Consider the following 17,697-nt stretch of genomic DNA (forward strand, 5'->3'; position numbering starts at 1 on the left):
TTGGACCGGGCCAGACCAGAGCGGATTTTTTTCGGATCGGGTTTTTCATATTTTTTTTCGGATCGGATTTCAGATTTCAGATTTTTTGAACATCTCTGGTACTCCCTCCGTCCCAAAAAAAACGTTTCTCGCTTGAGATGTCAGTGTTGTTCATAACATGAGACAAATTATTAATTTACGCTCAATTTATACGACTAAATAAAGTTATGAGTGATCTTGTTAGATTCATATTTATGAGTACTTTAATGCGATGAAGTTTTTATATTTAATACTAATATGAAATTAAAGATATTACCGATCAAAAGTATGCATTGGTGAACGTGATAAAGATAAACAGAAAAAATATTTTGGGACGGAGGGAGTATGAATCTTCATATTTTACATCTCGTACCTTTCGTCTATCTTGACCTTTACTATTAGCCAAACGACGATAAATCAGTAATTTTCATTTGTGTTCTTAAACGGTTCTTTAGGATTAAATCAAATTTTAACATGTTATTGACGTCCAATCTTCAAGTATGAGTAACCAAATTGAATCTCATCCAATCTTCAAATATGAGTAATCCAATTGCTTTTTCTAAAATTGAAAGTAACAGATTTTATTATTTAAAATTCGTGTACTTTCGTGTACAAACATGTAGTAAAATAATTTGTGTACATTTATTTTTGAATCGTTCGTGGTACACGGATTTCGTGTACAGTTCGTGTTGACACAAAAATAAATAGTTCAGGTACTTGTTCCAGAATATACACACAAAATTGAAACGGTTCGGATTCGGATTTAGGATATTTGACACGAAAACGAAAATTCACAACAATAATCTTTTGCTGGGCTCGGTACCAAGTACCAACTACCAAGGCCGCTACACATTAACATGTCCAAAACAAATAAAACTAAATCGAAAAGTTCACTTCCGAAGATTTTGATATCGGATCGGTTCCGTTTTTATTTAATATTAACATAGTAATTTTAAGTTTTTAGCTAAATAAAATAAATAAAATTAAATGTTATCATTATTTGTCACTTTAAAAAACAAATAAATATAATATAGAGAGGATATTAATATAACTCTTCGATATAAATGATTTTAGGTGTTATACTTATTTGTTGTTTGAAGTAAAGTAATTTAATTAATTGAAAAGGATAAATCTACTATATCTATTATACGAGAACAGGTCGTTTACCTGAGCAAATTAATTGTTGGCTCGGTGATTCCAAACCTGATTTCCGGCCCTGCTAATTAAACCCCACGCACATAATACCCATAGATATATGCACAGATTTCTCCGCAGTTTCCTCCGCAGACTCTTATAGCTTCTCCTCCTCATACTCTCTTTAATCGTAAATCCATGCTCATGTAAATGAATTAGCATATAAGATGATTATATGATCACCGATACTCTTATCAAATTAGGGGTTTTTGCTTCAAATTAGGGGTTTCCAATTTAATTGTCCCAGTCTGTCAATCGACGAAAACTTCCGATGAGGACTACAAAGGTGCGTCTAAAAGGTACGACAGATCATTATAGAGTTTCGAACTCTTTTATAAATTGTCTGAATTGCAGCTGTTAAGCCATAGATGTTTTCCTTATATTATGGGTTTCAATGTGTTAATATAGTAATTGTATATCGCAAGCAGTGTTAAGGACAAACAATTATTCGTTTTTTATTAAGTTTCTGTATGTAGTCTGATTTACAGCTTTATGAGTGTAAAATTATCCAGATACAGTTGGCAGAGCATATAGGAGATTATAAAGAAATCATGTGAGAAACTTCAGCCTCATCGGAACCACTAATATTTGAAAAAGTAAAGATAACACAAATACTACATTACCCTATCTTTTCAAACAAGTCTGAATTTTTTTTGGGTTTTAGTGGAAATGTGAACTAGTGCATAGACAAGGGAGACGCATCCAAGTATGCAACACACTAATCCTCGTCATCAACTTCTCTGGACGCACCAATTACCTCATTCTGCTTGCTTGCTCGGCTCCTTTCGTCTTCCGACCGGATGGTGAGCTGATTTATGGTGTCGTTCATGTGCGTCAATGTACGGCCCAAATAAAGGATCATGCATATAGAAACATGATGCCATTGCTTGTTTGATGAAATTCCTGAATGAATAGCGGCAACAGATACATGTAAACTAGAGATTGTGCCCAATCTATAATTCTATGTGCGGTCTATGCATATAATCTGCGTGTTCACCTTTACCAGTGGAGGTTTAAAACTTGTGTGCAGCAACAATTGTTTAACTATTGTCCTTCATCATATTTTAAAGATGATCGAGCTCTACTTGATGTCATATGTCATTCAAGCGCAAAAACAATTCTTATGTTACTTGACATTGGATTTTTTTTTTTTTGGAAACATGATGCGCATCAACAATTATGTTCAACCTGATTTTAACATCTTTTGCAGGATGAACTGTTTTGCTATTATACTAATCAAGAAGCCCCTCCAGTTGTGTAATCATATTTAATTCCTGTCTGGAGGTCTTGGCATTATCTTTCCGAAGCAGACGACGACAACTCAAAAAATGTAAGACTCTGAACTCGTAAATTTATACTTTTCAGTTTTCACTAGCCATTTGGGCCAGGTTGCTATATGAGGTTTTATATAAAAAAAAAACCTTAATTGAGATGATTAAACATATTTTTCTATCTTGTAATTAGCCTGAGATGTGGCTAGGGGCATAATCTAAGCAAAGAAAAGTTGGCTACAAGACAATTGAAAATTATTGAAATTGCTTCATCTGCAACTTACACACGGAGTTATGTTGGTGGGAGCAATATTATTGACTCATAACTCTGTTCAGGTCAAAAAAGACTGAACTTTTTAGAACTGCTCATGTACCACATTTCTGAGCATTTAAAGATGTTCCTGATGATTTATGTCATGCTCTCGAAAAGTACTATCTTGGCTTATGGACTGCTAATTTTATGTCATATAGAAGAGTCTTCGCAGTGGATTCCTTACCTTGAAATTATCTCATATATAGTTATATGTATATCAATAATCAATATATGAAGTTGTTGTAGAGGGCAATAGTATAGGATTGCATTATCAATTGATGTTCATGGCTGTGTGACTTTAATTCCTTATATATAGTATCCAATATCGACATTAAGTGATAAACAATAAGATGCTACATTTAGGATACAAAAGTTTTGTGAAGCTATTGATGTTAGAGGGAATGGCTTCCCATGATTAGAGAATGAGAGAGTAAAAAAAGCTTAATTCTGCTCACTCAAGCCGGTTACAATTACAAGTAAGCTGTAGCTAAATTGAGTACTGAACTTAATATGCTACTAGCGTTATGTATTTTTTACTATCTGGTTCACAAAAGGATCTTATTTTGTTCTTTTAAGATCAGACAGAGGCATATCAAACTTTAAAATTGATGTAAATGTCATTAGCTATGGCTACTATGATATGCTAGCTTTATGGATTATACCTCAAGATAAATAAAAATCGAGCCACAGAAGTACAGGGGATCATACTATTATTAATAGACTTTATATGTTTCTTCAGCTTCAGTGGCATACATGCTGTTTGTGAGGTTACCCAGATTAGACGCAGCCCAATTACATTAATAGATACCTTTACAGTGCCTCATATTTTTTAAAAAGAAGTAGAATGCATATTATAAAACATAATACACAAAAGTAAAAATAAAATAATTGATTCTTAAATAACATAATATATATATATATAGACATATTTAAAATTAATAATAAGTATTAAAAAGTTTTTCTATGCGTAACAAGGGCAAAACGTAAAAAATCATGAAAATTACTTAAAATATATATATGAAAAGTATACATAAACCCTGTCTCTGCATACATTTTTGTCAATTTGTTTCTCTTTCTTGTATCTTTATTTGTATGTCTACTTTTTTGTTTACTTACAGTGATAATCTACCAAGATTAGTTTATTCAATTCTATGATTCAACTTACCTGTGCTTGTGCGAAATAATGTACTCAAATGTGTCCTACGTGAATACTTTTTTAAATGTATATGAAGATGAAACTTATTCAGTGTGTATTGAGGTCTTTCAATGTTAGGTTGTCTCATCAGTCGAGAACTTCTGTGGCCTGTTTCGGGGTCAGAGTCAGAGCTTTTTCAGCAGATTCAATTTGCTATTGTGTATTAATCGTAGTATATTTGTGCAATTTCATGTTCGGATGTATGATGTGTTGGAATATATGCTTACATTGTACATTTCTTGGAAGAGATAGTTTTAGCCGTCTAAGTGACATTTGGCCAGATACTTGGGGATGTTTGGAATGTGATTTTGACTCGGTTAATGGGAATGGTAATAAGCTTTGATACGGAGATCTAGGAGAATGGTATGAATAATGCCAGAGAATCCAAATTGGGTTCCTAAAATTCTTCTCAAATGACTTGGCATTCAGTTTAAGATGTTTTTATCGGTGGATTTATTGTATATGTAGGGGGTCCATTATGTTTAACAGAGTTATAGCCAATTATATCATGACACACGTGGCATTTAGGATATATTTTGGGAATGAATTTGGGTGCTCTACCATTTTCCGAATATTATTGTGGCCTCCGTTAAATGAATTGGAATCCTACCATATAAATAACTCCTTAATTTTGAGGGATATTTTTTTAAAAAATATTTTGATTAATTTTAAATTTATACATGTATTGTGTGAGAATAAGTTTTCATGCAGTTGGGAGTTGAGCGGGGTTATTTGTCCCTAGTAGATCTTAGGCAGTTATGGCCCTGCTGTAAGGTCTAGGTTGATTAGGGTTAACAAGGATATAAAATGGCTCATTTTGGCATCATATTAGTTATGATACATCGTAAGCTATTCTGATTTACTGTTCAATCTTGATGTTATGTGTTTGTTTTACTTGATTATATGTATATATATTCATTAGGCGCATTCAACAAGTTTTCGAATTTAAACAGCTTGGGGATGGATAAAAATTAAATGTATTGTTGGTATACTTTTTACAGGTGCTCAGGCCAATGAAAGTAATAAAAAATTGAGACTTTAGATGACGTTGAGTAGTGAATATTTGGAGGTCTCACTGGGAATAACTGGAATGACAGTCCAAGTTAGCAATCTTTCTTCTGAAGACTAGATAGGGCTGAGAGCTACAATTCTGATTATGGCAATTCTGGTGGCAGATTTAATTTGGATAACAGATCAGAAATTTTTGATGGCTTGGATGAGAGTTTTAACACCTTGTCAGATGGAATGGATGATAAGTTAAAAGAAGCTGCCACTTGCTACAGTGCTCCTGAAATTTTGAAGATCCAGAATATGAGTACAGGTCGGACGTAAACTGGAGTCGAATTGGGGACACTTATGAACTCAGAGTATAAATGATAAACAAAGGCAGGTTTCTTTCTTGATTTCAAAACTTTTTTATTGCTGCAACGGAAGGCATGCATGCATGATGCACCTGTATATAAGCTTTTTATCACATCTCTTAGCTAGATCACTTAATCTACTGGTTTCATTTCCTATAGTTGGCCTATATAACTAGACTACAACCAAAAACCTTAATCATGCAGACAAACACATCTATATATATATATAAAGAGGTTTAAAGATACTATTTCTAATCTTTTCATATAAATTTTACATGGCATACATAACATATATTTATACAGGAAATAGACTTTTTTTTCTTCCTAAAAAACACATGTTTAGCTCATTGCATATGAGTGACCAAATAATGATAGAAATGATAAATAAAAATGTATATTTGTATATAGCAGACTAATACATAAAAGTGATATCTTATTTGGCATCCTATGCTAACCGTATTTAGGCATTAATAAATTTTGCTTGGAGAGTTTTATTATTCTCTTAAATAGAGTAAAGATCATTGCAACCTGTAGCATAGATATATGAATTCATACATGTTTATTTTTGGCAATATTAATAACCTTGAATTGCCAACCTTTGTTTCATACATTTAAGGAGCCTGTGTTTTTTGAGAGCTTTAATCAGCTGAGTTAACGCATAAGTTTACTAATTTGAAAGTCAAGTTTAATTCAAAAAGTATTTACACCAAATCACTTGGTTTGTATGAGTTGTGGTTGATCGTTAGTTTAGGCATACCTGAAGGTGATGTATTCTACTTGGGAGCATCGACTACAGAGCTCCGCAGTTTGCTGCCAGCTCTTTCTAAAATTCTGATATCTCTGCACTAATATCAGCAAAGTCTGGACTTCTCTAAACTGTCTTATGTGGCTCCGTTTTTTAAGGGAACATCAATTAAGTGGTTTTGTCCCTCAAACTTAGATTGATTAAAAAATTGGTGACAAATCGACATATTCCACTATTTATTTCAGCTACTAAAGATATTAGTGCAAGAAACATAAGTAGTTCCATGTCCAAGAAAGCAGGTGATAATCATGAGAAAATGGAGCGTCGGAGCTTTAAGGACTTCTTGGAACACTCCAAGCATTTGCTCACATCATCTGACAGTGGCCCGCTAAGATTTCCCTGTTCGAGTGCTCTTCCACACCGGAAAACTGTCCTCTTTTGCTCTCTTTACCAGGTTCCTTATTTCAAACTCACCCTTGTTGTATTACAAGTCTATGAAACTCTCGTTCTGAGGAGTACCGATCACTTATCACAAGGACGACATTTATTTGTGTGTCTTGATGACATTATGAATAAAGGGTTTCCTATAAAAATTGCAGGTCTTGATGAGTTGGACTTGGACTTTCTTTGAAATATCAAAGGCTTGGACAGTAAGTTCATTAGTACTCTCAAGTCTGCTCGGTACAAATCGGGGATTTGAACTTTAGTGAGACGTCTAGGGCTCAAGATCCGTGGAGGCTATTTAAATTTGTAAATTACCATTTCCAAATTGTTTAAGAATGCTATTGCCAAATGCCAACGGTTAATTTTGTTTCTTTTGTTCCTTCGAAGGAATTTTGATATATGGTGCTTGCATATTCCTATTGATGATTGGAAACGGACATCATTTCCGGGTCCCTTTCAAGGTGAGAAGTTTGTTCCAAAATGACACTGTCAAGTGTTAAGGGTGACTCTGATGCACTAATTTGGATATTTACGTATTGTATTATGTATAGTGGTATCCTTTCTTGATACTTCTGTTAAAACTGTTAGATTTGGCAGCTACATCATTTAGAGAGTAATCAGTAACTTCTTTAATACCGCCAAATAATACATCTACTTTGTTAGACGGTATCTTTATATTATATATATTCTCTACTACTTTATACAGCACTTCTTCAAGCACGGGCACTAATGCTAGTTATTTATTAAAAAGGAAAACTATGATTATTAACTAGAATCAATAAATAAGGATGAAGATAAAAGCTGAGAATGTTTTCAAAAAGAGAAACGACTACAATAAATGAGACAAGTACATATCTAAATTAAACTATAAAAAATATTATTTATAAATATATATTTTAATTGAACCCACGTTGTTCAACTCTTGGATTCCGAAATTAGGAGCAGAGATTGAATTCCATGATTCTTGAATCGATCGACAATTCTTATGTAATATAAAAATAAAATATATAACTTACTATTTACTTCTTTAAATTTAATAAAGGGGCATTTATCATTGATCAAATATATAGCACTTAAGAAATAATATTATTTTTTTTTTTGAAACAAAGAAATAATATTATTATTTTTTAAAATTGTACTTTTATTTATGTAATAAAATTGCATAAATGATGCCTTCATAATTTATATATTAATAAAATTATTTTTATTTAAAAATTAACGATTATATATCAAGTTACAGGTAAACTAGAAGCGGAACACAGACCTTAATGCCTAAACACTGAAAACAATCCATATACAAGTGTCTGTTTGTGCAACAGATATTACATCAACACACAACACAAATAATGTCTTAGGAATCCTTTTAATCAAACTACAAGAACTGATAAGGATAAACCACTGTGTGCTCATTCTAAAAGCAGAGTAGCCCAGAATGAGACACCTCGGAATATCTACTGTATAAACATGATAATTATCAGGATCCTGCACCTACTAAAAGGTACTTAATTTAAGATTTATAGATTAACCCCTGCCATAACTTATTGCATATGTATGTTGTGCAAGCAGCCTGCAGACACCTGCAAGCAGAAACAAAATCTCAGTTTGCGGTTCTTTCCATTCATCAGGAAACATACTATACCAATCAGCATCTAAATTCGACATTCGTCTAAATAGGAAATATATGATTCAAACTTTAAATAGATAAGTATATCACCCCAGGTTGTGCTGGTGCACTAGGTAATGAGCAACAGTTTATAAATTAAAACAGTTAAACCCCTTCCTTTACGAATCAGGTGTTTATTATATCAACAGAAGAAAAAACATTTATTAGCTAAATTCACAGAACAGACCTGAAACAAGAGACATTATGCCGTTACACATACTACTTCATTAGCTATATAGTAGATACCTATGAATGTTACTCTGAATATTTCTTTCTTCAGTTATAGGCACTGAGAGATCATACTTCAATGTACCACCATAAAGGTATAACCTATACTACAGTGAACAAAAATCAGGATTCAGGAAGAGATTGGTGATGCAAATTTCACATTATAGAATTCTATCTCATTGTCCTCTCGAATTATCAGAACTTGTGCAACCCTAACGAAAACCCTGAAAAATCGCATCTCAACCAGAGGTCCCCGCAGTTGAAGGATTCCATTTTTTATGTGACTTGTTCAGAAATTAAACAACCAGAGAAAACCAATATAAGATCAGATATCAACATGAGTCACCTTGTTTAAAGAGAAGAACACTTGGCCGGCAGAACAAGTGTTCAATCAACTCCCTACTAACTATAAAAAGGAGCCCTTTTGGGTAAGCTTAAAAAGTTACTTGTGACTTAAAGTTAGTAAACCTGGTAAGTTGGAAGTGAAAAATTTTATTGTTAGTATCTGCTTGAATATATTCGTATTATGGGTAACTCATGTGTTATTAAAAAAGTAACAATCAAAAAAATTGATCGATTGTCCATATTATTAACTTCTATCATATAAATCACAAATATTCAGCAAGTTGTTCAAGAAAGTACTTTTTACCAACTACTGACTTTAAGTTGTTTTCTTTAACATTAATTTACTTTGTGACTTATCGCAAGAAAACAAACGATTTTAAATTCGAAGTTGAAAATCACTCTAAGCCTCGGACTTAACCCAGAAAAACAGGCTCTAAGTAGCACTCCGCCTAAACCTTCAATCTCTTGAGCCTCCTCCATGGCTCAAATTTAATTTTCTTTAAAAGTGTCTGACAAAAAATTGAATGTCACAATATTTAATAATATATTAATATACTGGAGATGACATAAGCTATGACCAGAGCAATGGGAGGGGTCCAAGCACCAAGACGCCAATAAGAAGTGGCATCATTACTGCCAGACGCCTAATCAACAACATCCAACAGAAATTGTTTATGCTCCCACAGCAATAACATATTTTAGTTCAAATTCCTAACTCTTATCTACTTCTGAGATGTTGGGACTTGGGATAAGTTTTACCAAAATCAGATTTCCTTGGACACTGTTTTATAGATCTTTCAGATGCAAGTTTTCATTTTCTTAATATCCATGCAAAGGAGTTCCTATTAAAAACATTAAACTAAAAGCCCATAAAAGATGAGGGTGTTGGCTGCTGGTGTGCCTATATCCGATGCATTCTCATCCCTATCTCTGTTGTGGTTTTTGGGAATACGCCGAGAACAACAAAAGGCCTTCCCCCAACAAAAATGAGCCAGTGCTCCATATATATATGTGTATGTGCACGTCAACTAATGAGCTGCTATCTAAGCAGGTCCAATTACTATGCCTGTTCCTCGAAAGCCCCCACTCACATCACCGTGCAATATTTCTTCGCACCTTGTTGCTGTGGAACATCTTAATTCATGAGAAAGATCTCTTGTTCTAATTATAATATTAAAATATCCATAGTATAGCCATCTCACTCTCAATTATGCTTAGCGCTATCAATTTTGATGCCTTGCTCTTTTACCCAGACTCTCCAATTCCCATGTCAACAAGCATGACATGGGTGTGGGTATGAAATCTGACTTGGACCTGGTTCTTGGATCCATATCCGAGAATCCTAATCATCCTAAAACTAAGAACTCGACTTCTGGATTAGCACCCATGTCCAACACTCATTCCCAAGCCCATAAATCCATGTAACATTGGTGCCTTGGGATAAGCTAGAAAAGAAACTTTCAGAAATTAATCGCATCCCCCCTCCCTCTCGAGGAATACGGTCAGGACTCTTATTTTGCAACGCTGGGACACTCATACATGGGTGTGGACACTTTGACACTTATTTCAATCAAAAATTATGAAAAATGTTACGACACTTGGACATGTATGATGTATCCATCTTGGACATTACACCCGAGTCCAAGTAAAAAACAATGGCCCATGTAGATCTTTTATACAAGAAATGGACCGCTTGTTCAACCAAAGCAGGTCAAAGATCATATATACAAAAACAAAAGGAATTTTATATTATAATGAAAAAGGCAATTTTAATTATGATGGCATGAAAATTGTTAGAATGCTTATGCAGGTCCTGCATCAACAGTCAACTACAAGACAGATAATGTGCAGGATACTTTAGGGCCAAAGCCCATATACTTCACAGAGCGACATATGCAACAATCAAGAAAAGATTTATATTTACATGTTGGTGGTAAACCATATATATTTCTTATTGATTAAAATTTGCAGGCATGCAACAGACCTCTGCCCGCCTTCTCGTTCCTCTGCTGGGTCGATACAGGAGAAGCACAGGTAGTACAAAAAACAATGAGCAGCTAGAAAGAATCAACGCACTATCCATCACATGGAACATTTAACCTCCCAATAGACTCATAATATCTCAACCCCATGCATTTTAGTCAAATTCAACAAGCTGGTGTATACCACATCAATATAAAAGCACAGTCATTCCAAAAGCTAAATTATTAGGTGTATATTTATGTATCCTTCGTGGTTTAAATTCCTACTCCCTCCGTCCCTCTCATTTCTTTACGATTTTCTTTCACTGCTTGACACGCATTCTAAGGTATATATTAAATTATAGTTTCATAACTTATTTTTTATTTATATTTTTGGTATAAAAATTTAAACTTTTATTCAGGAGAATAAAAAGTCTAAAATAATTCATTAAACTATATTTTATAGGAGCCTTAAAATGTGTGCCGAGCCCTCTGTTGCCAACATAAAGAATTGAAGGGGACAAAGGGACTATATAATAAATTTCAAGGTATTATATGTCCATTTCTTCAAGTTTAAATTATACAAACTCTAAGAAATAATTTATATAGTGAAAATTGAGGGTTTTATGGCTACATTTATGTAAACTTTCAGTTTTTTAGTGTAAAAAATCAATTAAATAAGAAATGCAAATTAGCAACTAAGATTAATTAATAAACAAAATAATTCTTATTTAGTAAATTTTAAGGTATTATGTGTTCATTTCTTCAATTTGTTATTACATAAACTTTAAGGAATAATTTGTATAGTGAAAATTGAGGGTTTTATGGCTATATTTATGTAAAATTCCAGTTTTTTAGTGTTAGAAATTAATTAAATAAGAAACGTAAATTAGCAACTAAGATTAATTAAAAAATAAAATAAATAACATAACTATAAGAAACACGGCAAACATTTATCAGTACGCTCCGTTATAGTGCATTGCTCATTTTCTTTTGATATTACCTTTCCCTTTTAGGTTGTATATCTTGTTGGAAAATGTGAGTTTAAGCACACATTATCAAGTTATTCTTGAAGTGTGTTCTTCGAAAAGTTTTTAACACATAATTAAAAACTCAAAATGACCAGGGATGCGTGATATTTAAGTTGTTCTCTTAGAGTAAGTTTACTGCTAGATGCTAAATATATATTGCTACTACTATAATATATCATCAAAATGTGTTTATTGATACTAAATTAAAAGTGGCACTCCAGTGCTAGTTTCATAACTAGTTTTAAATTTAGGCGACTTTTTTAGCTTTTATCCGATTCAATGTGTTGGCATTAAGTGATGTAAAATATAACAATTGGTTAACTCTTACCCTCTATTATAGTTATTGATGATGTGGAAAGTGTGGACGGATCCATCTTTCCAGGTGACCTACAAGGACATGAATATAGCTACTATGTTGCATGAGGATGCCAAGCAGTTTAGGGAATAGGGATGTCTCTCGACGAGGACGGCGGACTAAAAATGGGGACGTTTCGGATAGTGTAATGACTAAATATATGTACCCAACTAAATAAAAAGTGAGATATACTTATTCACACTTAAGACATGTCCCTTACAAAGAGATCTGGAAACTTGGTGAACTAGTTTTAAGAAGTTGGATTCTTAGAATTTTTAATTTTTTTTAAATTTCTTCTAAACGCAACTTGAAGCTATGTTTCGGAGAAAAACCTAACTTCGTGTTACGTTTTGATTAAAAATGAAAACGCAACTTTGAGTTGTGTTTTGAAGTGACAGTGGGGACCTTATTTTTATATAGTGACATTTGGAGCATGATGTATTAAAACAGTGACATCGAGGACCTTTTCTCATATTTTTTGAATCACAAACTTTATAGTTTCCCAAATTAAATTTTAACAATTTCAGATAAATTGATTTGGTTTAAATTAAATTAATTAAATTTAGTTCCGCTATTCTGATCACATGAAAAAAGCTATTCCCATGATTACATAAAGTCATCAACACATTCAAGTTAAAAAAAGGAAGCTAAAGCTTAATCCTAATAGCACAAAGTAACAAAAGAAAAATAATAAAATTAAACAAACCTTCAAGAAGAAGAGTGTTTGCCCTCACAAGCAGGAGTATCCCCAAACTTATCAGCAGGATACTTGGCCGAAAGCACACCAACCTCAAAGGTCAAATCTTTACCACTCATCTTAATCCCAGTAATCCCCCACCACCTAAAGAAGGCCTTGACATTAATCCCATTAAGCTCAGCAATCTTATTCTCCACGATCTTCCCAGTAATCTTGCTGGAGTAAGTGGCCAGGTAATTATCAGGAGGAAGGGTCACTCGGCATTTATGCTTGAGAAGCACGGAGAAATCGCCGGTGGTGGTGTTGATAGTGTAGGACTTGACGTTAGTGGGGAGTAATCCGATGGGGAACCCGTATTTTGTGAGTTCTGTGTGGGCTACTGAGAGCTTTTGTTCTGGTGAATTTGGGGATGCAGAGATCAAGGGGATGATGATTAACGAGAGCATGAAAAGATGAGATTTCGCCATGGAGTTGGGGATAGTTGGATGTGTGAGATGAGATGGGTCCGTTGAACTAGGATTTTTGTTCAACGAAACTACGGACTACTGTTGCTGTATTGGCCACGTCTCGTTCGGGTTCAATAAATATTTTATTCGGCCCGATTATTCTCCTGCCCTAATTTCAATTTTTAAAATCGGTTAATCATCATATAAGTTTTTTTTTAAAAAAAGAATTGATATATTAAATTTTATTATAATATTTAATAATATATGATATGATTTTCAATTCGATAAATCCTCCTACCAACACCTCTATGGATTAATGCTGATACCCGATTATCACAACCTTGAGCCTAAATGCACTAAAAATCACTTTATACGGTAGGAAATTGCAATTACACTAATATCCTTAATTTATTTTCTGGAAAACGCGTGCAAAAATAGGTGATGGAATGAGTTGCATTTACCTCCTAACTTAATTTAGTTATTAATTTGGGGGAAGAGTTGCATTTACGGATGAACTTAATCGGGTCATTGGTTTTTGGGTTATCAAGTTAGGCCCATCAAGTTATGTTTTTCCTTTCATATTAAAATATTGAGGAGATTTTTAGTAATTACTGTTGCGAAACATTTTTCATAAGTATAAATTAAGACTCATGATCTTTGAGAAGGTCCAAGTCTCCAAGAAGCTATAGAAGAGAGACTCCATGTGATTGTGGATTAAGGTTCAGGAGTTATTGTTGAAGTTTTGCTCATATTGCTCATACTTGTTGCTTTTGAGTCTTTGACAGAAGAATTTTGGAGGGCTGAAGTATATATATGACTAGACGTGACAATCAGGGATGAAGCTACATAGGGGCCAGAAGGTGCCATGGCTCCCTAGGGTTTCCATAATATTATAATTTTTATTATATAATTTTGAAAAAAATTGTATTTTATCTATATATTTATATAAATATAAAAATTTGCCCCCCCTCAAAAAATGTTTGTTCGCTTCTAAAAAATATTTAACATTGTAAAATAAAGTTTTATAATTCTTAGATTTTTCTAATTTATTGTATTAGACCAAATTTAAAAATAAAAATAAACAAAAATATGGATATATATACAATTATACTAATTTAAAAGGAAAGATCGTAAAATGTGATATGTGATAAATATAAATGTCAATATGGTTCTTCTTTAAAAATAAGAATCTTTGGTGGAGGTCTTATCCAAAAAACTTATACCTCACTTCACTTCTTCATTTTCATAGAATAGTTAGTCCTCGTGCATTATAAATTTATTATTTAATATTAATATTGATCTACTCATCTTCAATTTAAATTCATCATCCAGGTAATATTTTTACTTATTTAAATTATAACTTGTCGTCCTCTAAATAAGTATAATATTTTTTTTAAGTATAATAAACATTTTTTTTTGAAAAGGAGTAAGTATAATAAACATAATATTTAGTTTTTGAGATATTGTCAAAATACAATTTAATATAATGTGTGTTACTTGCTAATTAAAGATTACTATAACTTAGAGTTATTATGATGAGTTTCCTGACCATTTATACTTAAATATATTTAAAGAGAAATAGCTAAATATTTTTGTTGACACTATTATAAATTTGATTTCCTGATTTAAAAGAACGCAAAGCTCTACTATAATTTGTTTACTAGTATTTTTGTATTTATTTTATAATGAATATTTTACAGTGCTGATGAAAAATTTTACTGTATCGAAGAAAAAAATTTTTGGCCCCCCTTACAGACGTTTGCTGGCTTCGTCCCTGCGTGACAATTTGGTACACACAAAAACTTAATGTTTGGATTTCACTTTTTGATACACAAATATGAAAATACACGATGAATTTAGTATCGAATACGGGTTTTCATTTTACATACATCAATGTACACGATACAAATATATTTTTAAATAAACAAATAAATTTTCATATAAAAAAGATATTTATATTTATAATATATATACATGAACAAATTTGTACACAGTTGCATGCCAATATAAAGATTTAGTATATATTTCATAAAATAATACATAAAAATGTTTTTCTAAAATATATTTTAACTAAATTTTGGTATTATATTTATATTAAATGTACATGAAAAGTAAACATGTAGTGCACAACACGTTTCGAGATGGACATGCAATTGAAATTAGGTTCACTTTTAAGTACACGACACGAAAGTACATGGCACGACTGTATATGATATATATTGATGGAGAGTTTCAAATACATTCAAACGTTAACGTATGAGGTGCAATCCTACTAAGACTCTGCTGGAAACTCCTAAAAATAGTTAGGATCACTACAGAGTATGACAAATCAGTGTTCATATGATCATGAACAACAAAAAATGTGCCTTGTATCTTTTACATCTTAAGCCCTTGGCCATGAGTATTACATTTGACTTGATTCTCTTATAAATAGGGGATATGTAGGTCATTTATCGGGGATAAATTCTTAAATGAGGATGAGAGTACCGAAATACTTGAGAGAAATGTATTCTGTGTGATATAAGGTGCCTGTGCATAGATATTTACATCGCCACGAGAACTTGATAAATTCATCCCAAATAATCTACGTAATTTCGCATGTAACGCTGAAACTCAGTTGTGAGCCTTTATGGACAGTTATGATCAATCACTTTTCAAGACATACTTATTTTAGGATGTTTATCAAATTCTTTCACAACAATTTTTGGCGCTGAAATTAGGGGATATTGATCTTTTTGAAGGAGAGATGTTAAATCGAACCGATAAAGAACGTCAATAACCTAACGGACGCGAAAAACAACCCAAAACTGATGCAGCAAACAAAAGCTACTAGAAGTTGTTAACTAGATGACAGAACAAATTAAAGAGATGAAGAAGAGTTCCTAAAAAATGAAGAAGTGGTGGAGGAAAGTACGCCACTTTTGAACATTCCCGCCGCGATATGGACATTTCCCCTATTCGCCTACATCTAGTTACAACCCGGACTTCATACAACGGGAACCCTAGCCTTGTAGTACATCCAAATGAAGCTTTAGCTACATAGAAGCCTTTCCAGATTCGTCATGACTAGCCTGTAGCCATCCATAGGTAGCTTTGACAGACGTAACCCGGGTTTCGCATAGCAAGAATCCCTACTGAGGGTAACCCCCTGTAACGCTTCCAGATGAAACTCTAACCACACTAAAGCCTTCTCAAAGGCTTTATTGTAGGCCTGCAACCTAAAGCCTTCTCAAAGGCTTTATTGTAGGCCTGTAACCTTTCATATGCAGCCTTAAGGGTTCACCCTTCCAAGGTCAAAGCCCTTAAGTCCTTCACTAAATGCTCCAACCAAGCTCAAATAACATAATGGGTTATAAAATAAGTCCCAAAAATTTTACGGCACAACACAAATATTGAGATTATACCATTACTTCAAGTTAGGTCATCTATCTCAAAATCTACAACCAAGTCATTTTAAATATATAATTCTTTTTTTTGTTAAAATTTATATTTTGGTTAATAATTTCAACATTTTTATATAAAATTTATATGTAATCTTAATAATAATTGTTAATTGAGGAATGGTACAACACCATCAACTAAATGTGCGGAAATATAAGAAGTGAATAATTACTCGAAAAAGGTTCATGACTACTATTGCGTTGAATACGGGGTGTGTTTAACAAACGGTAAGAGCTATACTTATGAGATTCCGGTGAATAGACACTCATAATGGAACCCTAAGCAAATTCTAATATTACTAGCAACCTCCTTTAAACTTCACAAAAGCTACATACCTCTGAGTTGTCCTCATAAAGCTCCACCAATGAGTTTTTATAACCATTTTAAGAGTTTCCTACATAGGCTAACACTTTAATTTTCAAATAGGCTCCTTCTCGATCAAGACATATTTTCTGAATGCATTTCCTTGACTCGTAATAGCTTCATTATTAACTCAGAAATCCATCCCTTGCTAATAAATTGGGTTAGTTCCAAATTTGGACCCTTAAATATATTATACCAAAATTTGGATACAACAATAATTTAATCAAATAAAAATATATAACTAAAAAACAATGCAAAATTTTTATAACAAGATTTTTAGCCACTAGTAAAAGAAATAATTAATATAAACAATCAAAATGCATTTTTTTAAATAAAAATACTAGTTTACCTAAATTAATTTATTTAGTTATCAATTTTGTATATAAACAACGATTTATTTGAAATTTTAAAAATTACTGTGAAATAAATATTATATCTAGTGACTTAATTACAAGTTCTTTAAAATTTGATCATGTAATTACGAGTTTCCATACATAAAAGATATTTTTCCTTACTATTAAATTGAAGATAACAGTTTTAAAATGAAAACGATTAAACAATATTAACGAATTTATGTTAAAATCAGATTCAATTTACATATGTGATGTTTTACATAGAATAATATA

General features: G+C 32.6%; 1 protein-coding gene and 1 non-coding gene across 2 annotated transcripts; one reads left to right on the plus strand and one right to left on the minus strand.

Moving 5' to 3' along the window:
* The first annotated feature begins 3,732 nt into the window (after window positions 1–3,732).
* On the plus strand, window positions 3,733–7,210 carry LOC108193235 (uncharacterized). The gene is made up of 4 exons (XM_064081911.1): window positions 3,733–4,331; window positions 4,993–5,010; window positions 5,114–6,551; window positions 6,697–7,210. The coding sequence occupies exons 1-3, from the start codon at window positions 4,017–4,019 to the stop codon at window positions 5,321–5,323; spliced, it is 543 nt and encodes a 180-aa protein (XP_063937981.1). The 5' UTR covers window positions 3,733–4,016; the 3' UTR covers window positions 5,324–6,551; window positions 6,697–7,210.
* A 577-nt stretch (window positions 7,211–7,787) lies between these two features.
* LOC108193463 (uncharacterized) lies at window positions 7,788–13,419 on the minus strand. The gene is made up of 2 exons (XR_010285528.1): window positions 12,831–13,419; window positions 7,788–8,118 (listed from the first exon to the last, which is right to left on the minus strand). It is a non-coding gene; the product is annotated as an uncharacterized LOC108193463 (transcript).
* Window positions 13,420–17,697: the final 4,278 nt, after the last annotated feature.

The sequence above is a fragment of the Daucus carota genome, chromosome 7 (assembly GCF_001625215.2).
Source record: "Daucus carota subsp. sativus chromosome 7, DH1 v3.0, whole genome shotgun sequence".
In the NCBI taxonomy this organism is placed as follows: Eukaryota; Viridiplantae; Streptophyta; class Magnoliopsida; order Apiales; family Apiaceae; genus Daucus; species Daucus carota.

Bases quoted from the DNA above. Each gene is read 5' to 3' on its own strand.
- LOC108193235 (XM_064081911.1), top strand. From the start codon at position 4,017: ATGTATATGAAGATGAAACTTATTCAGTGTGTATTGAGGTCTTTCAAT.